The sequence below is a fragment of the Diplotaxodon limnothrissa genome, linkage group LG5 (genome assembly GCF_057381915.1).
Source record: "Diplotaxodon limnothrissa isolate DT_005_m linkage group LG5, D_limnothrissa_male_GT1.1, whole genome shotgun sequence".
NCBI lineage: Eukaryota > Metazoa > Chordata > Actinopteri > Cichliformes > Cichlidae > Diplotaxodon > Diplotaxodon limnothrissa.
Window position 1 is genome coordinate 25,851,221 of NC_140600.1, and position 24,147 is coordinate 25,875,367.

Here is a 24,147-nt window from a genome sequence, read left to right on the forward strand (position 1 = left end):
ATATAGACTCTAAGTCAGGAAAGTTAAGAAAAAGGCTTGTAGTTCAGGTAAGAATCAGTTAAAAAGATAAGAGAGAAAAAGCATGACTGTTCATATCTTTGAGTAAACCTGTGAGCAAAAAAGTGACCAATAGGCCTCTGACCCATATTTAGTTCAAGAATTTCATTGACATTGGGCAAGGACGTTACATTTTACTCCACAGGAATAGGATACAAATTAGATAGATAGATAGATAGATAGATAGATAGATAGATAGATAGATAGATAGATAGATAGATAGATAGATAGATAGATAGATAGATAGATAGATAGATAGATAGATAGATAGATAGATAGAATATATTAATTTTCCCCCTTTTTTTTAAGGAAAGATGCTGCACTCACTGACAGAGGACTTGAAAGACATCTGCCTCCAAATTGTGTGAACCTCTTCTGCTCTCCACTTCAACCTGCTAAATCAAGCTACCTGGTCCTGCCATGCTGAGTGCAGTGCTCTGCCCCAAGTCGCAGGCCAATTCTGCACATTACTGGCCTCTCCATGTGTTCCTTCTTGAGCTGCTGATACCAGGAGTCCTGCCTAGTATTTCCAGACTGCCCCCTTCAGCCAAACGTGAGATCATCGTCGATGGGGACTTGGTGATTGGAGGCCTGTTCCCGGTGCACGAAAAAGGCGATGGAATGGAAGACTGTGGTAAGATCAACGAGGGGAGAGGGATCCAGAGACTGGAAGCCATGCTGCTGGCACTTGATGAGATTAACTCCAGCGATCGCATCCTTCCTGGTCTCCAGCTGGGGGCTCACATCCTGGACACCTGCTCGAAAGACACTTATGCTCTGGAGCAGTCGCTAGATTTTGTAAGAGCATCCCTCACTAAGGTGCACGACCCAGGTTTCATCTGCCCAGACGGCTCGAGACCAATTCAAAATGAGGTTCCACTGGCCATCTCAGGGGTTATCGGAGGATCTTACAGTGATGTTTCAATTCAGGTGAGTGTGCAAATGTATATTAACCTTTGTTTAGTGTATCAGTTGCACTTGCATGCCTTTACTGAAAACTGTGACACATGCAAAATTGCCATGCCACTGTACTAAGATAAATAGTATACCATATGGTATAGCTATGGTACATCATGTGGGTTTTCTACGTCTTGTACTGACCTCATCTGGGATGAGGGGTTGAGGTGCTAAGTTATCAGCCTATGCTAGCAAGCATGGTTAGCAAGGTGCATCCATAAACTGCATGGGTCCATTGCAGAAACAGAAATACTTGCTTATTGGTCCCCATCTAACGCATGCAATTATATTTTTAGAATTACAGTTAGCAAAATTGGACCACAGACTTCCTGGATGATCTGTCAAAATTAGCTACAGAGCAAGGCATTGTATGTGTCAGTTATCAGCATGAATCCAAAAGGCACTGACACCCCAAACACAATAAGTGATCTATTTCAGCAATGAGCGGAAGTTTTGCCTCTGGTAATTATCTTCTTTGTCTATGGGGCTCTCACCAAAACAAAGTCCTAATGTTTCTTTAAGTGTGTAAGTGTATATGTAGTCTTTTCAGTTGATTGCGTTTTGTCTGCATCTGTAATCAAGTAATTTGTTATTTCAAGAGCAAATATTTTGCAACTTAACACTTGTACGCCTTTAAAAAAAACTTGTTAATTCACAATATTATTCCAGTTATTTATTTTGTGAGCATGCATTGTGTTACATGGGGGTGGATGCTCATTCACATGTTGAAGTTGCTAAAAGAATCCTTGCATCTCCACTTTTCACAAGCTGTAGAATTGAGCCTTCAGTAGAAGAGGTTTCTCTTTGGCTGGAGTAAGAATTTACTGAGATTATTTTGTCTGAAGCATCAACATTCACAGACACATCAATCACTTTGTCAGCAACTTCATTTCTGCCTTGCAAGGAAAACTGACCTTTCACACATGTATGAAAGGTTGCTAGAGGCAGTTCATCTGACCATAATTAATTAACTCTGATTGCCCTTACATGACATAATTACTGAAGCACTCAGTGTTAGCAAGACAAAGTGCTCAGGAATAATTTGGTTATACACACACACACACACACACACACACACACACACACACACACACACACACACACACACACACACACACACACACACACACGCACGCACAATATGTGGCGAAGCCTTGGGTAAACTATACACAAGTAAAGATCATCTCTATTAGCCTTAGGGGTGCGGCAACATGATCACATTTGAGTTCAGATAATAACTGGACCAATGTTTTCCAGTTTTTCGCTTGTTACATGATAAGCATCATTAATCCAGCTAATAGTCATTTATTATACACCAATATTTAATTAATACTGACTGAAATGATAAAATAACTCAAGTTCTGCTTTTTGATTTTGGGGTTCATCCTGTTTTGTGCCTCCTAAGATTTTGTGTCATGCGATCTGTTAAGTACAACAGTGGAATCTTTGCCACAGGAACCTTTTCAGTGTGTCACAAAGTATTTGTAGTACATGTTCACCTCTAATGAAAATGCTATTGTGGTTTTCCAGAAATATCACTGCTCTGCCCTCTAACTTGTTTTGAGCAGTTGAAACACTACACTGTGGGGAACTTCAGATTTGTTTGTTCAAACAGTACAGTTCCATCACATTTAATTAAAAGTTGGTGACACAGTGAAGATCACCAGTTTTAACAGCAACTTTCTACAGGCAATGTCTATCCACTTTTTTCCTCAGTCAAAGGACCTCAAAGCATAGCATCCTGGCTGCCGGGATTATCCTGGATATTTGTCTCAGAGAAACCCAGCAATAATAAAATACAATGAAAACACAAACAAACAGAGGCACTGGCTTTTGCCACAACACAAAACCTCTTAGGCATTAGGAGACTCATTGTACAGGAGTAACAATATCCTTGTCATGATAAAACTGCAATAATCATTTTATGCTTTATAACAAATTGTTTCATTGTCTGCTAAATCTTTTAGGTTTCTCACTACTTATAGCTACCTTACATTGCAGGAACTTGGTGAAGGTGAAAGTTAACTTACTTGAACAGACTCCTTTCCTCCATTCTTCCTACATTCCTGTCCAAATTCAGCCAGTAAGCAATGAGTCCATGCTCAGCAGTTTTTTGTGGCTGATGAGAAGAACTTACTGTGGAATAGGTACTTTTTCTCCTCTGCAAGGTACTGCAGAGGCAGTTTGACTAGGCACAAAAGGTTATGGTGGCCTAAAAAGCCCGTTAGTTCCTGTGGTGGAAACCAACATTATGTTTCACTGGTTCACGGATTTATGTATGTGACTAATGAAACAGTTTTGTTTCATTCAGTAACATCTCTATTCAGTTATATTGCTGATTCATATTTTTTGTGTCTAATTTGACCACTGGATGCTGTGGCTTTGCTTTTCAAACAAAAAAAAGCTTCTTTCAGCTTTTCTAAAGCTAATAAAAACCCTTTCTTGTAACGTGTTTAAGTAGTCTTCAGGAATAGTTCTTCAGGTTTCTTGAAGGACAGAGCTTTTCATTTGATATTAGTCACAACCTTGATCCCAAACTGCTTCGGTAATGTTGATATCCAGGCTCTGGGGAGGCCAGTCCATGACTGGTAGTCTTCTGTTGTTTATTTTTCTATCCTGGTATGTTTCTACTCTGTTGGCAGTGTGTTTTGGATCACTGCCATGGTAAAAAAAAAAAAAAAAAGAAGAAATGTCAATTAGATGCTTTCCAGATGGTATTGTATGGTGGATCAAAATCTGGCAGGACTTTTATGTGTTCATAATTACATCAATTTTGACAAGATCCCCAACACCACTGGCTGAAATGCAGCCCCAAACCACGACAGAGCCTCTGTTGGGTTTTTCAAAAGGTTATAGACACTCATTTTTCTACCTTTCTCCTGACCTCTTCCACACATACTGATGATAACACTGATGATTAGGGTGACTGATGATTAGTATAACTCCATAAGTGTTAACTGTTGATTTTCCGTCCAATTTGAAAAACCCAGCTTTGCCTTCTAAACTGACTCGTTACTGTGCTAAATTCAATAATTGCATTACAGTTCATGTTGTTACTTGCACTACAAAGTCTCTTCAGTCATCGACACACTGCCAATAGAAAGAAAAAAAATCAAGCACATTTTTCATCCTGTGGGTTTGCTACAATCAGCTTATTTCAGTTTGTGTGCTGGGTGGAGGAAAGTGGTGGAGTGATCTACAGTTTTTAAGAAGTGGCAATATGGACAGTACTTTTATTTTGATTGCATGAAAGGTCAAGAGTTTGATGGTGAAATTCAGACTGCATCCAGGACAGAAACAATTGCACTGTTCTGCTAACAAAACATCCCTCTTGGCAAGCAAAGCCAGCATGCCAAAACAAAGTCAGCCAAGAACCCAGAATTACATTAAACTTGAGTGATGCCTATCCCAGTGCAGCAGCCAGAACCTGAAACCACAACAGATAACAAAGACTGTGATGAGTGATCACCTGTAGCTGCAGGTTTATAGTGTTAACTGGTTATGATATAATCTGTCAAGTCAATTTCTGCAGTAACGTATAACAAATATAGCAAGTAGTGTAAAATATTACTTTCCCCGGTGTGTTATGAGTTAATGTACTGTTTTACATTAATGAAAAGCAACAGCAGCTTTTGCTCCCTGTTTCCCTTCCTTAAGAATGGCTTCTTGAAAGCCATGCTTCAACTGAGGCCATTTCTGTTGAGGCTTCAGTGAACAGGACATGCTGGATTCCCCCCCCCCCCCCCCCTATTATACATGACTTTCAGACACTGTTTATTGGCTGTGGATAGTTTTTTGACCTGACAATTCTTCCTTTGTCAGTTCAAGTAAATTCAATTCAATTTTTTTATGTAGTGCCGAATCACAACAATAGTCACCCCAGGGTGCTTAATGTTGTAAGATAAAGATCCTACAATAATAGAGAGAAACCCCAACAATCAGACAACCGCCTGCCTATAAGCAGGCAATTTGATGACAGTGGGAAGGAAAACCTCCCTTTTAATACAAAGAAATCTCCAGTAGAACCAGGCTCAAGGAGGGGCAGTTATCTGCTGTGACTGTTCGAGGGTGATGGGAATGAGCTAAGATAAAAGACATGCGCTACTTGTCCTCTACTTGTCAACTTTCCTCAAATTTAATAATGACAAACTGCACACCATGCTGAGATATGCCAAGTTTTTTGGCTAATAGCTCTTTGGGAATCACGTTGTTGAAGCAGAAGTACAGTTTTATGCCTGTCAAACTGTGGTGTCCATGGTATTTATTTATTTTTTTTGTAGATTAAACTAACAAAATGGGAACAAATTATGTGTTTGCGAAAGGCTGCTAGCGTCAAAGTGACTAATGATACAATTTAAAATTGGTTCTTTGCCAAGTTGCTTATTATCTGTTGATACAACACTTGTCCATCCCTTGAGTTAGGTGCCTTTTTTATGTTTGAATGATTCATAGGTCTGTACTAAGCAACAAACAAAGAAAAACATTAGTCTGAACGTGAGTCAGCTATAAGAAAATGAGTGAAAAAGCAACCAATGTCCAAAGTAAAACAAAGATCAAGACTTTTGTGTAGTACTCTAGGTCACTTACAAAGCTTCGTATTTTAACTTATAAATATCACGTGTCATCACTTCAATAGAAAAAGTCATCAGTAATGTTTGCCATAGTGTCAAGCCAATGTTATAAATAACTGAATCCTTTATCCTTTATAACTGCAGGCTGTATGGTTTTCACTTTGAAATCTAGTATTTCTTTAAATATAAAGTATGACAGCTGAACTGTCTCATTTTGCATATCACCATGCATTGAGGAGTATAGATAACACTGAGTTGTGCTACAGCCAGAATATGATCCAACCTTAGCTAAGTTCTTGCAGAGATGAATGCTTCGTCAGAGTGTGTTAAAGCTGAATGGAGAGTTCGACAGAAAGGGACTGAGGATATCCAGCACCATGTTATAATCTTCTAAAGCCTTCATTACACTCAGGGCTTCCTTTCATAGTAATGTTGATGATGCCTTGACAAAAGAACAGCTTGTTTTTTGTCTATTTCCTTGTGAATGAATCTTCAGCAGCCACACAGTCACAAAGGCTAAAAAAGAAACTCTCTGCTTTTTTGTTTTTGTATAAATTTGAATACATACCTCTACTGTCACGATGCTCAACAGTCTCTTTGTGAGTGCCTTCACTTCCTGGGCACTTTAATGAATCGAGCCGTGAGAGTGGCTTGAGGCCCATGGTGGGATTTTTTTGAGAGGTCACTGTCTTCACAGTCCCCATTTATCCCAGAGAAGCACTTTGTGGAGATGAAGGGCATTATAAAACAGAGGAGGATGAGTGCCAGAGACCATCCTGGGGAACTTTGAGAGAAGCTGCTTTTCCCATCTGCGGGATATGTCTCCATTGGCTGGCAGGGATGTGCCCACCTGCGTGTGGAAAAGGCTGATGCTGCCTGTGATAGGGCCAAGGACAAGAGGTGGTAACGATGGTGGGAGATGAGCCAGTTTCTGTTTAGTCTCAAAGGATTTGTTCATAATTAGCCCAGCAACATTTAGAAGGCTTGCATCGCTGCCTTGCTCATCCCAGTGTATTTTGTTGTCTTTGTTATATCTTCTCACAGTTGAGGTTTTTGAAAATAGTTTGCCGTGCCAAACAGGATGTTAGCCATATAGAAGCATCTATGATTCATAACCAGCAGCCCACACATTTTACACCTATGGATTTAGCTTAGCATCACAGAGAAATCATTTAAGAAAGACAATTAAATAATTTTAATGTGTTCCCACAATGTCTTATGCTTGGGTAGCTGAACAATTTAAAAAATGACATTTTCTTAGAGGCATAGCCACAGGTTTATCTTCAACATTAACTTTATGTTGAAGATAAAAAAACTGCAACACGCAGAGCTCTGAAGCAGCTCAATCCACTGCACAGACTATATGCACAGCCCAGCTGCTTGTGTCTAATCTACCTACATTAACTCATGTATGGATTGGGAAAAAAGTGTTGTAAATCTTGGGTTACTTTTTTGACATTAAAAATTTTTTTTAAGATGAACCATCCCTGGCATGTAATATGACAATATCAACTTATCTCCCTTCAGTCTCCAGACATCAAGACTGCAGACATCTAAAGGTGTAATATTTTGAAATTATACTCAAAAAACACCAACTAAATCCTTCAAGACCGGTAGATAAACTCTATTTTATCATTGCTGAAGCATCTGGGAAGGTCCTCAATAATTTCAGGTTATAACATCTGTCCCGCCACATATCGATGTTTAATACGTTTGGTGTGCAGTGTTTTATTAACTCTGTCTTTATTCTGTTTTCCCCCGCTCACAGAGTAAGTCGGGTAAAACAAAAAACAAAAACCAACCTTGCTTTGGTGTTAACTTCAAAAGACTTTTGTTTATCATGTGATATTATAGCTGAATATAATATCGGTTATTTTAGAAGTGAAAAATTTAGCACATTCAGAGAACACATTGCAGCTCTCTAATTAGCACATCAGTATGTCATTCAAAGTGAAGGAAAACATTGTAATGACTGGAAAGCTGGTTCGAGTCAAGACCCACACAGTCAATAATGGTGCTAGCCTATTTGTGCCTCGATGCACTTCCCTTCATCTCGCCCGTCTTAGAGCTGTTGTTTTTTTTCCTACGTAGTATCACATAAATAAAAAATGAGCCTTTACGCAGAACCCGTGGCTGTTATTTAAAATTTAGCGCTGAAGATTGTGTGACAGGAGCACTGCACTTCAGTCTTAATAACAGTAAAAATTGCCAAACCTATCAAGCTGGTTCAGAAGTGCTAGGAGCTAGAAGTGATATATCAAAGCATTATTTTCTAAGAAGGCGATAAAGAGCAGATGTATTCCTGTTCTCAAGTGTGGCTCAAAAGGTTGCTCGTGTGGTGAGTATTGTTTTGCTGGTGGGAGGAAATAATAGGTGTATGTTTAATATGAAGATTTGCCTGTTCCTGAAATAGCTCATGCAAGCAATTCAACAAACAATCCTTTCTGCCTTTGCATCGCCAGCTATATGAGCTGTGATATCAGATTTTGATTACAGCCGGCTGGGATCCACAGACATAAATGCATGCACGACATGGTCTTATATAAAGTACACGTGAATAGGTCTAGCCCTTTGTTTTTGTGGGTTTGTGTGTTTGTATCTGTGGCTTAGTTCAGTTGTTTAAATATGGGTCTGTTTGTGGCCATATATACTTACATTTAGAATCTGAGGTGATAGTGACTTCCTGGAGTGTATTGCCAAATTCAAATCACATAGAACATTATTTGAGGTTCTTGTGCAGTGCCCTGTGCCCTTGTTCACACGAGCTGTTTGGTGAAATGTGGCACTGCATAAGCGTCTGAAAATTAGTTTACTTTTTGATAGTCCCTTTGGATCCTTTACACGCAAGTAGCTGGAGCTGTTTTGCAAAGAAGAATGGGCAAGAAATTCAGTCGCTAGATGAGCAAAGCTGGTAGAGACATACCCTAAAAGACTGGCAGATGTAATTACAGCAAAAGGTGGTTCTACAAAGTATTGCCTCAGGGGACCGAATAATTACACACACCCCACTGTTCAGTTATTTATTTGTAAAAAATGTTTGGAATCATGTATGATTTTCGTTCCACTTCTCACGTGTACACCACTTTGAATTGGTCTTTCACTTGAAATTCCAATAAAATTGATTCATGTTTGTGGCTGTAATGTGACAAAATGTGGAAAAGTTCAAGGGGGGCGAATACCTTTGCAAGCCACTATGTATATATGTATATATAGATATATGTATGTGTGTGTGTGTGCGTGTGTGTTTGTGTGTGTGTGTGTGTGTGTGTGTGTGTGTATAGCTCCAAGTGGAAAGAATAGCATGCAGAAGAATGTTGATTCATCTGAATTGGAGTTTTCAGTTTTGAAGAAGGTTTGGAGAACTGCAGAGAGACTCTGCAGCTGAACACAAGGTTCACACTTGGTGTTGGGTTTGCCATAAGAGAAAAACAAACTAGACCGAAGTGAACGAACATTTTTAGTGTAAACTATGTGTCTGTTTGATGTTGCACAGTCAATTAAGTCACCACTGGTGTTCTGCTGTTTCAGCTGTCTCTTCACAGTAGAGCAGAACAACTTAGCCTTAGTGCTGCTCCCTCTCAGTGAGTGTTTTGATCAAAGTTTAAACTGCTGCATACATTAAAATGATGCTAAGCTGTTATTTTCATTAACAACCATTTTCTCATATATTTCAGTGCATCGATAAATTATCATATTCAAATGATAGATTGAACATTCAAAGAGCTCCATACAAACTGCTTTCCGATTCATTTACAGTTATATCACTTTTAGGTTTATTTTTCTTTTACCTTTGATGTGTTTTTGCATAGCCTACAAAAAACACAAGGACTTAGTGGAGCTCAGACTTAGTACATTTATTGTTATTGTTGTTCTTTTTGTTTTTTAAAATGACATGTATCATTAATGTAGCAACAAATCTATTCTTATTAAATTAAATGAACTCTATAGTTTGCCCAAGAATTTAATTACCGTGTACTTTTTTAGCAGCTTGATTAAAAATATCAGTAATTAACATGTTTAATGATTTACACTGCATATTTATTTTTGCACTCAACCCTTTCCTATCAATTTCAGTATTTGAATTTAACTAATACAATTCAAATGCATTGTACTTAATTCAGCAGCAAAACCATATATGCACAAATTTAACCTGTGTCATCTGCTGTATCTACTACAGGACTCAGTTTGATCTTTGGGGCTTTCCATCCTGAAACATATTATAAGACATATTAGAAAGTCTCTTCCCATGTTCCAGCTGTTTCAGTTTTTTAATGCTTCCTCCAAATGTGGTCTAAACTACATGATGCATATTACTGACTGAACCAATATTGACATAGATATTCGGCATGTTGGCCATTGTCTAACTACATTCTTAGATTCCTTTACTTTGGCGACTAACTTTCTTCTTGAAATAGAAACACTTTTTTACAGCCCCCCCCCCCCCCCCCCCCCCCCTTTTTAAAATTTGTTTATTTATTTTTTACACACAACGCTACTCAGAACATGTGGTCATGGTTTATTTTTCATGCAATATATTTGATGGAAACTGCTCAGGGAGGGGGCTGTGGTAGACAAAAATTTGCGGAATTAAATGTTGTTTTTTAAATTAACATGAAAAGCAGTCATTCTGTTATATTTTTACATTGAATACTGATGGTGCTCTTTTGGACGTTAATGTTTGAAATATAAGTTACATGACCAACTGGGATAGATAACTGATACATTGTAACTATTCAGTGGACTTACAATACTTAAAATATCTATGTAACTGAATTGCTAGGCCAAAAGAACATAAATAATGACCCTAAAAAAATCTTATACAATCACTACTCAACAATTTTTTGTATGATAATTTTTCTTTATTATATTCAAATTTAAAAATCAGAGAAAGGAAGACTTAATTTGAAACATTAGCCCTACATTAGAAATCGTAGCAGGATTGTTTTTCTACATCACACAGTTCAGAAGAAAACTGCACCCAGTTTTAGAGCCCATCTTACAAGGCCAGATCAAAACGTGGAATGGGATGATGTGACATGATCACTTTCTCCAGTACACAATTTCAGAACATTATGATATGTAGATATGTTAGTTTTATCATTCAGCCAAATGTCGGCCTTTGGATGTCTCCACAATCAGATTTATTCAAATTTTTAACAATGTAGCGCACCAGTAGAGAAAAGGTTTATATCTGTTCAACCGTTGCAACTTCTACTCACAGTACTTTCAATATCCTATTCTGAAAGAAAATGAAAATATTACTTGGGGGGGCTTTTTTTTTTTTTTTTTAGTGTTTATTGAAATAGTACAATGAAGAGATGTCACGCAAGCCAAGAGAGAGAGAGAGAGCTGGGAATATACATAGTAAAAGGCTTCAGGGAGGATTCAAACTCAGGCTCTGCAATAGCCTTAGGGTATATGCTTTACCTGATCAATGCGGGAAGCGATAACAGCAGCTCACTTGTGGGATGTATGTCTATATGTGTATATGTAACTTTACCTTTAAGCATTATTAGGTTTCCTACTACTTTGAAGGACAATTTCAAGGTCAGATATAATAAAAGAATTAATATTTGACAATTGCATTTCGCACTTGATAAAGTTCCAGGTCATTTGAGCATAATTTCATCAAAACTGGACGAAAAGTTTAATAATAATAATGATCATCTGAAAAGGAGCACATATCCCCATTTGGGCCATGTTTGCCAAAATTTAAGGGTCGAAATGTATTTCAGTCATTTCAAGTTGCAATTAATCAAATATAATTACCAAAACTTACCAAATATATCACGATAACTGAATACAACCAACAATTTTAAGCATCATTTTCACCTTCAGTCACCCAAAAGTTGTAAAGTTTTACAACATTTAAATAATGATTCAAGGTAATGACATCAGTCAACATAAACATGCCAATGAAATAAATGTTGATTACCAAACAGCTTTCTCTTGACATATAAAGACCTACAGCTTTTTAATAAAAATATTAGTTTATGTATAAATTGGTAGTCATGAAAGCACTTCCTGTGCAGTATAATAGAGCATTTTCTGTTTTTTCCTGTTAAAGAGATTCTGGCTGGACTAATGAGCCTCCTTAACAACAGAACCAAAACAACCCTTAACTATTTAATGTACTTCCATAATAACTATGATATATTAAAAATAACCTGTAATTCTAATGAGGTCTGTAAACTAATTATGCAAATAATATTGCAGTTATGTAATAATAAACCCGTCCTCAAAAAATAAATGGGCACAGCTCATGTTACTTCTACATCTGGAAAGAGTTTCAATTTAAAGATCGCTCATGATTGGTGGAAAATACCCACCCCTCCCCCAGTTGTAGTTGTGACTGCTGTGTAAATATGCTTTGTGAATGTACAATTTTAATTATGATCAGAACTATGTGTAATTTTGGGAATACCTTTGGGCAGTTGATCCAAACAACCTATATTGGTTTGGTTCATCACTAGAGATCTGATTATGGTTGCTTCATATATGATAATATTTCACCTTTCTTCATTATGCACAAACTTAAAAATAAAAAAAAGTTCTATATAGAGAAGACTTAATATGAGTTTGACTGAAGTTAAAAGCCTGAGTTATAAGTTTGTAAAATAAGGACCCAGGACCCACTAAATAAAATAAATGAGTGTCAGTGAAAGTGTACAGTCCTCCAAAGCTATGTGACTTAATCACAAAATAAAATACAAGTCTAGAGTTTTTGGTGTCTCTTCCTCTGAGCCGGTGCGGTGGGTGTTTCTATCCGACTGAGAGAACAAGTGGGAAATACCACATGAGGATGAACAGACGGTTACTGTCACACACTCCAGTGCCGTCCTGAAAGGTGCGCTGTCAAGCTTCTCCAAGAATCTATTGATGAAGGCCAACTGCCTGTCTAAAAAAACCCTGCAAGAGGAAACTACCTTATTATCATGCAAGTGTGACTGACTGGCTCATTGTGATTGCTGACATGTTAGCTTGCATAAAAGGTGTATATATCCCAGGCAGCATAACCTTAATCAGTGGATTTAATCAGGCATACCTATGTCTCAACAACAGACATATCTCAGTGTAAATAACTGCATGAGACCACACTAAGATCACTGGAAAGAATACTACTGGGTACAGTTTCAATGCCAAAATACATCATATTTACTCTATTTCTCCCCTCAGGAGGTTGTGGTGTATTTTATGCTGCTTCTTAGCTTTTGGGTATTTTAGCTTAACAAGTTTAAGCAGATGGCAACTTGCAGATAGGGATTAGTGTGATTTTTTTAGTCTTAACAGCCTACTGTGGATTGCATTCACAACAACAACTAGTCTCACGTCTGTGTTTTGACCTGATATACATGAGGCACTTTGTTAGTTACACCATGCTAGCACCATATCGATCCCCTTTAGCCAAAAAAACTGTTTTAATTCTTTGTGACATACAGTTACCAAGGTTCTGGAAATGTTACTCAGACACTTTGGTCCATATTTTCATGATGACATTACACAGTTACTGCAAATTTGTTGGCTGCACATCCATGATGTGAATCTTGAGTTCCACCATTTCCCAAAGCTGCTCTATTGGACTGAGATCTGGTGACTGTGGAGGCCGTGTGAATACATTCACTGCCATGTTTATGAAACTAGTTTGATTTGAACTTTGTTGGAAGGCATGTTTTCCTGCGGAGCAGCCATCAGAAGATGGGAGCACTGTTGTCATAAAATGGTTGTTATTGGTCATCAACAATGCTACTGCTAAAGTATCCTCCACACCATAATACCATCCCCACAATGGAGAATCCATACTTTAATGTTGTTTATCTCAACTTCGTGCTTTTGACTTGATTTTTTTCTGGCTCTTGGTTTAAATTTAAGCAGGTTGTCTTTAACATGCCTAAATGCAATGAATTGCTACCGTGTGATTAGCTGATTTGATATGTGCACTATCGAGCAGACAAAGAGGTGGTAAATTAAATTAATGAAGGTTAGCACTGTTGCCTCACAGCAAGAAGCTCCTGAGTTCTACTCCACCATCAGGCCAGGGTCTTTCTGTGTGGAGTTTGCATGTTTTCCCCGTGTTTGCATAGGTTCTCTCTGGGTTCTCCGGCTTTCTCCCACAATCCAAAGACATGCTGTCAATGGGGTTAAGTTAATTGGAAACACTAAATTACCCATATGTGGGAATAAATGCGAGTGCGAATGGTCGTCTCTGTCTATGTTAGCCCTGCGACAGACTGGCGACCTCTCCAGGGTGTACCCTGCCTCTCGCCCTAAGACAGCTGGGATAAGACAGCTTATCCTGAAAAGGATAAGCGGATTGATGGATGGATGTTTTTATATATAGCACCAAATAATAATAACTTACAAATAATAACTTACATCTCAAGGTTAACAAAATATTACTGAGTAACATGATCTGGGAACATGCTACATGCAGAACACTGTATACTTGGTGTGTATGCAGGATAATACATATGATTTATATCATCACAGAAAGGACTAATAGCTCTGTTTAGGATTTTGTGAGCTGGAATGAGAGACCTGGGAGACAAAATGGTACTTTAATTGGGGCTTGGAGTTAGTGTAATAGGTTCCAATTACATACACGGGGATGCCATTGTTTGGAAAGCCTCCAGGCAAACAGTGGTGCTTGAGGGAGGAGGCGGTCACATTGAAGCCCATGGGTATTCACTAATCACCACTGTGTCTCATAGGGGATTCCTGGAAAATGACAAGTTTTTACTGCCTTGCTGCCATGGCACTGTAATACTGTGTGGGAAAATAATTGCCATGAGTTTATGGTATGACTACGACACAGTCGTTTTCTGCAGGCTTGTGTTCAACAAGGATGCCACGCTGAGTTGTCAGTCAAAGATTATCATCTAGCCCTGGTGAACTCAGCAGCACCAGCAATCAGCTCCAGGAGGAAATTAATGTATTATCTGGGTTACATGGGTATCATAAGTCCCAGCAAAATCTTCCCCCAATAACTTGACAGAATGGCTCAAGTGGAGAAAACAGAAAAATCCCACTGATAAAACTCATATCTGTCTGCCATTGTTGCTGTTGTTATCTGCACTATTGTTGAATCGATTTGTGGCACTGGCTGCTGGTGATGTGGATCTCTGACACAATAAGCAGTCTGAGATAGAGAAACACTGAATTGTTGCTGTTTCCACAGCCAGTCTCCACCGCTGAGCTGAATCAGACTATCAGACAGATAGCTAATCTGCACTTAATGGCTCCACTTAAACTACAAACAGAATATACAAGTCAAAAAGTAGAATAGCTTAAAAATATATAAACAAATGAATAAATACTTAATGCAGGACTTATAAGTAAATTAATTAATTTCTACACTTTATTATACAATTTACAGCAAAAACAATGACTCTGCACTCTTCATTATTATTTTGGAACCCATATTTTTGTAATTAAGAATTGATAAAACATCTATGTGTAATGCAAGACAGGTTAAAAAGTACAATTAAAGGAATAGGTATATTTAATAAATTTAAACAAATATGACTGTATGTTTAAAAAATCTTGTTCAACTTTGTAGTGTTGGGAGCACATCAGTGTACGGCTCAAGCCTTTTTCTGAAATTCCAGCAAATAATCACTTGGTTTGTCTGACATACAAAATACAGTGGAGGCACTGTCATGGTGAGGGTCTGCAGTGTCGCTAGTGGTGTTGGGGATCTTGTCAAAATTGATGGACATGAACACAGCAAAGTACCATCAGATTTTGATCCATCATGCAATGTGTCTTTGTGGTAGCATCTTCATTTTCAGCATGAAAATGATCCCAAACACTCTGCCAATGAATTCAATTCAATTCAATTTTATTTATACAGCGCCAAATCACAACAACAGTCGCCTCAACGTGCTTTATATTTTAAGGTAGACCCTTAGACCCTAGAATAATACATACAGAGAAAACCCCAACAATCAAATGACCCCCTATGAGCAAGCACTTTGGCGACAGTGGGAAGGAAAAACTCCCTTTTAACAGGAAGAAACCTCCGGCAGAACCAGGCTCAGGGAGGGGCGGCCGTCTGCTGCGACCGGTTGGGGTCAATGCAGTAAAACCATACCTAGCTAAGCACAGAATGCAGCACTATCAGTCATGGATTGGCCTCCCCAGAGCCTGGACCTCAACATTACTGAAGCAGTGTGGGATCATCACAACAGAGAACAAAACAAAAGGCAGCCAACATCCAAAGCAATGCTTTGAATGTCCTCCAAGAAGCCTGGAGAACTATACCTGTAGACTCATCAAAGATTAGAAAAGAAAGCCTGCCTAAGAGAGCTCAGGCTGTGTCTAAGAATAAAGATGCTCATACCAAATATTGACTTTCAAGCTTTTAGAATTGTACAAACTATTTTTCCCCTTATTTGTATGTTTATTTATGTTTAAATATATTTCAATATATCACTGCACCTATTTCCTTTTTTCCCAGCAGTTCCTGTGTATGTATAATATATATATATATATATATATATATATATATATATATATATATATATATATATATATATATATATATATATATATATATATATATATGAGAGGATGTGATGAGACTGTTTTGATAGCATTTTCATTTCTTTGCTTTCCTCAGGTGGCTAACCTCCTGCGACTGTTCCAGATCCCTCAGATCAGCTATGCCTCTACTAGTGCAAAGCTCAGTGATAAAACCCGCTATGACTACTTCGCTCGCACCGTGCCCCCTGACTTCTACCAAGCTAAAGCAATGGCTGAGATTCTGCGTTACTTTAACTGGACATACGTGTCAACAGTAGCATCAGAGGGTGACTATGGTGAAACAGGCATTGACGCCTTCCAGCAGGAGGCCCGCTCTCGCCAAATCTGCATTGCCACTTCAGCCAAAGTGAGTCGTTCCATGAACCGCCAGGGCTATGAGAATGTGATCCGCTCCTTGCAACAAAAGTCTAACGCAAAGGTTGTCATCCTGTTCACGCGCAGTGAGGACGCTCGCGAGCTCCTTGTGGCTGCTGCCAGAATGAATGTCACTTTCACTTGGGTGGCCAGTGATGGGTGGGGAGCACAGGAGGGTTTGGTGAGGGGCAGCGAGACTGCAGCAGATGGAGCTTTCACCATTGAACTAGCCTCCTATCCTGTCAGAGAGTTTGAAGACTACTTTACCAAACTGAACCCATCGACCAATATGAGGAACCCGTGGTTCAGGGAGTTCTGGGAGCACCGGTTTGACTGCAACCTACAGGAGCCTGGCTGTGCTGACTACAGCTTACGAGATGGAACTTTCGAACAGGAATCCAAAATCATGTTTGTGGTGAACGCAGTCTATGCGATGGCCTATGCCCTGCACAACATGAGGCAAGCAGTGTGCTCCAACACATCTAAGGTCTGCGATGCTATGAAACCAGGTAATGGCAAAAGGTTCTACAAGGAGTTCATCTTGAAGACCAAATTTGAAGGTATGCACAACATAAGTAAACAACAAACATGAAAAAAAAAAGAATTTAACATGTTTTTTAAATGGTTGGAAGTGGTAATATTTCACCATGGATACAAAGCAAATAAGGGTTGCAAAGAGCCATGACACAGGATTAAGCAAACAACTTCTGCTGAGCAGAGAAAGGCTTTGTAATTATTCAATTAGCAAAAAATAATCCATGAATTGGCACTGAAGAAACAGCGGGCAGGGAACATACTTTTCTTAAAATAATACTGACAGGACGAATGAATGAACAAATTCAGAGAACAGCTGTGGCTCAGGAGGTTGAATAGGTGTTGAATAGGTGCATTAATCCTAAGGTCAGTGGTTTGGATCCTTGGATCCTCTAATTTGCTGTCAAAGTGCCATTGCCCTCCTGAACTAACACTAACAACATATGCGTGAAACTGTCTTATGTTAAAAATGTGATTTGTAGTATAAAGGGCTTAGAGGGCTTGATAGGAAAAGCTGTATATAACGCAGTGCATTTATATTTCCTGTTACATGAAATAGCAGGAAAAAAAGTATTTTAATTTAAATTATACAAAAACATGTGTTCTTCAGTCCATGAATTGAACTTTGGCTCTCTTTTTCTTTTTTTGCCTTTTGTGTTATTCTTATATTATTATTATTATTATTATTATTATTATTATTATTATTATTGTTGTTGTTGTTGTTGTTGTTGTCATTATTATTATTATATTCCTGGCTTTGAATTTTTAAATCCTTTATATTTCCTTTAAGTCTTCATTGCTGTATTTTATGCTTCCCACCAGCACCATTCAAACCTGCAGACACAGAGAACATGGTGCGCTTTGATTCAGTTGGTGATGGCATAAGCCGCTACAACATCTTTCATTACCACAAAGACGAGGGGAAGTTCGTCTACAAGAAAGTTGGTTACTGGGACCAGAACCTGACCTTGAATACCACCATGGTGCACTGGCGTGGTGATGTGCCACCAACCTCCCAATGTAGTGACCCTTGCAGGAAGAATGAAGTGAAGAGCATGCAGCCTGGTGATGTGTGCTGCTGGATCTGTATTCCCTGTCAGTCCTACCAGTACCTGCAGGATGAGTTCACCTGTGCTGACTGTAGTTTCGGTCAGTGGCCTCTGGCTAACTTGACTGGCTGCTATGATCTGCCTGAAGAATACATCCGGTGGGAGGATGCCTGGGCTATTGGGCCTGTTACCATTTCTTGCATTGGCATACTGTGTACCCTGTCAGTAGTAGGCGTATTCTTCAAGAACAATGAAACACCGGTGGTTAAAGCAAGTGGACGTGAGCTCTCCTACATCCTGTTGTTGGGAGTGCTGATGTGCTACAGCATGACCTTTATCTACATCACCAAGCCTTCCACAGCTGTTTGCACCCTACGCCGTCTAGGCCTGGGGACCTCCTTCGCAGTATGTTACTCAGCTCTCCTAACCAAGACGAACCGCATCGCTCGCATCTTCAGTGGGGTAAAGGATGGAGCGCAGCGGCCACGTTTCATCAGCCCGGCCTCCCAGGTAGCAATCTGTGGTGCTCTTATCTCCTGCCAGCTTCTAGTGGCTGTTATCTGGCTGCTTGTGGAGGTGCCAGGGGTTCGAAAGGAGGTGAGCCCAGAGAGGAGAAACATTGTTACGCTCAAGTGCAACAGTAGGGACACCAGCATGCTCATCTCTCTCACCTACAATTGCATTCTCATCATCCTCTGCACCGTCTACGCTTTCAAGACAAGAAAGTGTCCCGAAAACTTCAACGAGGCCAAGTTCATTGGGTTTACCATGTACACCACCTGCATCATCTGGCTCGCCTTTCAGCCTATCTTCTACGTCACAGCCAGTGACTACAGGGTAACTATCCAGAATTTTTTTTTTCCTGATAAATAGCAAATTGAGTATTTATAATTCATATTTCTATAAACCTCTAAAGCCAACTTATGTGGAGTAGTGCAAACAAAGTCTATAAATGACTGTCCCCTGTGTTTTTAGCATCCCTGAAGAAGGTGTCACTTTCACATTCCATTTGATCACCTTCACCTAGACTCATGAAAGCTTTCTTTTCATGTGAGTTGAAGGATCTTTCAAGAAAACAACAAAGACTGGAGACAGATCAGGTCTGAATATACCCATAGAAATAGTTAAAGACAGTCAGATTGATTCATTAAACCGTGGCATTACTAAATGCTCTTTGACCCATTTTTTCAGCTAAGAGATGGATTCTAGAGATTTACAATAGGTTTTGTTTTTAAAAACCTAGGCTAAATCCCAGTGGGAACCCATACAGGGAACACAATAAGCAACATTATGGTCTGTATTAATAATCATTTTGAGTGGCCTACTGTTGCCCATTTTGTGGCACTACCTCCCTAATAGGAAATTTGACAAATCTGCTACAGAGTTGTCGCATAGGGATAATGTTTTTGCAGCATTTAGCCTTTAAAAAAATCACTACAGGCTAAATTTAGTCTGTAGTGCATCAAACTACACTGAATAAGCATGCTGAATATGCATTGTGACTTTAGCCATATAGCATATTAGTCTTATTAATATCTGCATATATAAATGCATTTATTTATTTGTGCAATGTGACATAGGATAAATAAGACAAAACTTTAAGCATAAAACTGACAGACCATGTAAGTTATGAGTGCTGATGCCTTAGGCAGTCCCAAGGCTACTGTCACAGCATTTTGGTCGAAGTGTGCAACAAGGCCTTTGTTGTGCAAACAGATAGGGGGGAGGTCTAGGGTCACAGAGGGTTTGTATCATGAGAAACCTCTGGCTTTTCATGACTGTTGTAAGCAGCCTTTTGGGTACTCAACCCATGAACCAAAAGCCAACTTTCCTGATCCTTAGTGGCCCCTAAGAGACCAGATACATTTTGTAGGAAATAAGGCTTCATACTAAAATTGCAACCGAGAGATTAACTGAAGGAATGAGGGGTTTCACACTGCACTGGAGATCTTGATGATTTGGTTCTGTGTGACAACAATAACAATGGCTGTGGGTTCAGCTGCCACATTTCAAATTAGAGTTGGATAACACGGTAATATCGTAATGAGGGTAGCCTAGTGAATCATGATGAGCCCAAGGTTTTACTGTTATGTAGACACATTTTCTTTCATGTTCAAAACCTTTAATTTTTTTCCGTCTCCTTTCTACAGTATAGTTTCTGTAGTATGAACTTTACTCACTGGGTAATAAAACAGTGAGTAAACAACCTATAAAGGCTAAATTAAAGTACATTAAATTGTGCTTCATAAAAGGGAAGGAAATTTAAGAAAGAGTAATAAGCTAAAACGACATTAAATGCAAATGTCTAACAATGAAATACATCATACAAATACAGCTCATGTTGTGCTGTTGCAAACACTGGTGGTTTCTAATTACTTGTGTAATCTGTTTAAAGGGAATAGCTGCTAGAAAGTTATCTTTATGGCTGAAAAAGATTAGGAGCTGCAGAGAGAAGGCAAAGTTATGTTACCAGGAGTCCTGGTGGTGCTTTTCACTACTTATTTTTGAAGTTGAAATGCATGATGACTTCTCATATTTCTGCAGTGCTGTTATTGTGCAGTATGTTTGGGAGAGATTTCACTTCATGCTGTGGTTCTGCAAATAGAAGTTCCTGGACTGCAGGGGTAACCAGTGGGGTGGGAAGAGACGGAGCTCAGGAAGATGACCCCAGCAGTCAGCTCACATTAGCAGCTGAAATATGACTAACAAGGCTCCGACTTTCCAGGACGGCCAGCTGTGCTTATCTCTCTTTCGACTTCTTGCCCTCATGTTCATGCGCATATAAATGGACAATTAGAATTGCTAACAAACGCAGCTGAAAACCACACACTGTTCAAAATGTAAAATATGGCTAATAATGTGAGAATAATAACTATAAGAAACCTGAAAGGGACAAATTTGATTTGTTTTTCATTTTGATTCCATCCAGGTAACGTTTTCTTTTGCTTTCTGTTTCTTGAACAAAAAGTTGATTATCAGTTGTTAATCTTCTGTTAAACATCTAATTTATTATATCACTATTTATTAGTAAAGCTTATATCCATGTATAAGTGAATATTTGTTACAGGGTTGTGTTTGGTTTTTGATTGACTTTTAGAAAAGACGTTAATGTAAAGATTGATTAATGGATGTTTGAAAGGAACCACACATTAAGGTTAAGGTTTGTAAATAACCAGAACAGGGAATAAATGAAAATATGAGTGATTTGATCAAAGGCTGTGTGAGAGAGAAGAACTGGGACCAGGTGGCCTTTGAATGAACTTCATTAGTCTTTTTGAAGACCAAATGAAAAAACAAAAAACAAAGAGCAGACTGATGTAGCCATCATTACACACATGCTCTCTTTCATCCCAGGTACAGACCACCACCATGTGCATCTCCGTCAGTCTGAGTGGCTCCGTGGTTCTCGGGTGCCTCTTCGCCCCAAAGGTCCACATCATCCTTTTTCAGCCCCAGAAAAATGTGGCCACACTAAGAGTCACAACCAACCGCTTCAGTACCACAGTTTCTACGTCTGCCTCTGCCCCCAGCTCAAGCTTCTCAAAAGGTACTAATGCAGAGTATACAGAATATGGTTCTTTACTTGTAAAAGAAACTATTAACACAGCATAAAGACAAAGGACTACCAGATGGTCTTTAGCTCAACATGCTAACATACACACTTTATATGGTAAATATGAATATACAGCCAGGAGATTTAACACAACTTATCAGCTAACATGGCTTTCTCCAATATTAAACAATCAGTCTACGTAAAACTTGGAGATTATTTAATTTGTAGACGAGCACAAATGGGCTGCAAGCTGAAAAATCTGTTGTTTCAGGATTTGCCCATTATTTTAATTGGCCTTTTTATTTTTAATTTTATTTATTTATGATATTTTTTTGCATATTTGTCACACTTCACAGGAAATAAAAAGCCCAGTCAAACCAACTTGGCCCTGTGTGAAAGAGTAATGCTTTATCGCATTGTTCTTGCTGCCAGCAGTGTTGGTCAAGTTACTTGAAAAAAGTAATCAGTAACTAATTACTGATTACTTCCCCAAAAAAGTAATCCCGTTACTTTACTGATTATTTATTTTCAAAAGTAATTAATTACTTAGTTACTTTTTAAAAACACGATTTACAACCTGAATAACTAATAAAGCGATAGATCTTTCAGCCCACTTCTACTTTTTCTGCATAATCCATCATACAAAATGTAATCAAATGGAAAAGTCTCTTTTTTTTTTTACTTGTTTTATCAGTTTTAATCTTTTAACTTTATGCATCAAGTAAAAATTTAATTATATGCAACATTCTCTGACTTGAAGAAATTAGTTTAACATTTAAACCTATTTTCTGCACATTCCAGCACATAAAATAAAATATTTTTTGTGTTTACACTCAGTCTTTCAAATAGTTACAAGTAACGCGTTACTATACACGTTACAAGTAACGTGTTACTGCCTAATCTCTGGCTGCCAGGGGTGCCAACACCAGTTATTAGGTTTAGGGAGCAATTACTTTTTCACAGCACTGTAAATGAAATATACAGTACTGTTTAAATTTGTGAGGTGCTGGCAGGCAAATAAGAATATGCCTGTCTGTGTTCTTTCTAAGCTGAGATACCCTTTTCCATACGGATAGGGCATCTTACATAATTAAAAAATTAAGTAAGTATTACAAAAAAGTAAGTAATTAAAATGTATAAGAATCACAAAAGTGCTTCACAATAAAATCAGAAATAAAACTGGGTAACAGTTGACAGTTTCACTGTGAAACTCAGATCAAAATGACAGCATTGCAGTAAAACACTGAAATATCATTTATTTCATTTTTTTTTTTAAATTTATTATTCTTATTTAGTGGAACATGGGTAAGAGTGAAGAAATTTCTATATAATACTGAAAGGTTTTTCCTGCTTGTTTCTGTAGTTTTGCAGCATAGCTCTGCAATTAATAACCATGCCATTATGTTTTTCTTTTCATTTTGGGTAAGAGAAAGTCTTATCTGAAACCAATTAATAAACTGACTATGTTCACAGACAAAAAACACATTAAATATATATGAGACGTTTACATGGTTCTATAGTGAGCGTGCCATTTACTCTTTTATAGCTGGGAGACCTCACACTGCTTTTAGTCCAAAAGAAAAGCTGCGCATTAAAAGGCTTCTGACACTTTATGCTTTATCTCGTCTCTTAGACTAAAGTGATTTCTGTTGTCAGAAAAAAAAATGATGTAAGAAATAAAAAGTATTTAATTGCTGCAATTAAAAGTAGGAATTCAACAATGTAAGGATACTGTCTGGAAAATAGCACTGTAAGCTGTGATGGATTTCTGGTTGCAGTATTTCACATTGTTCAATTATAGCTAGTGATGAAGCAACCGGACAGAAACTGTATTGTTTTGTAACATTTTATGTGCAAGTCTGTATAATCGTGATCAGCCAAATAAACTTCACAATAAAAGTCATGCACAAAAAGGATACCTCAAAATTGTACTTAAAGACAGGGTGCCTAATGTATTTGGACCACTTGCTCCTCGCAGCTTTTATCTCTGGTTTGCAGGAAACTCTAACATCACTGCTTTTATTCCCTCAGGATCAGCCTCCAACTATGTGCCAGCAGTTTGCAACGGGCGAGAAGTGGTGGACTCCACAACATCCTCTTTGTGAAAAACATTCCTCTCTAAGCAGAAGCAACCATCCTGTCATCAATCATCCTTCCATCCAACAGAGCTGTGTATGACAAAGCCCCCATGGCATCTAACATGTTGCAGAGAGATAACTAGACTGACAGTGGCAATGGTAACTCTAACTGTGAAAGCGTAACGATGTTCTTACAGTGAGCAGTATGTATCAACTGTAAAGCCTTTTTTTTTGTATAGATTTAATATGCTGTGATCTCCTTGGTTTACAGATAGATGTGATTAAATGCACCGTGCCTTGTCCTAAAGAGTCTTGTTGTCAAATGGGTGGTTGTGAAGCAATAGTGTTATACAAAAACAAAAGGCTGTTCTTATTGTGTTCTTACAGTGCTGTGAATATATCCAGATGTTTAGACATTGACAAAAAAATGCTTTGAGATAAAGTTAGCCCTT

General features: G+C 38.4%; 1 protein-coding gene across 1 annotated transcript; it reads left to right on the plus strand.

Moving 5' to 3' along the window:
• Positions 1–477: 477 nt before the first annotated feature.
• On the plus strand, positions 478–23,722 carry LOC146632440 (metabotropic glutamate receptor 2-like). Its single transcript, XM_085354380.1, has 5 exons — positions 478–987; positions 16,204–17,041; positions 17,838–18,901; positions 21,419–21,611; positions 23,649–23,722. The coding sequence occupies exons 1-5, from the start codon at positions 478–480 to the stop codon at positions 23,720–23,722; spliced, it is 2,679 nt and encodes an 892-aa protein (XP_085210506.1).
• The last annotated feature ends 425 nt before the right edge of the window (positions 23,723–24,147 follow it).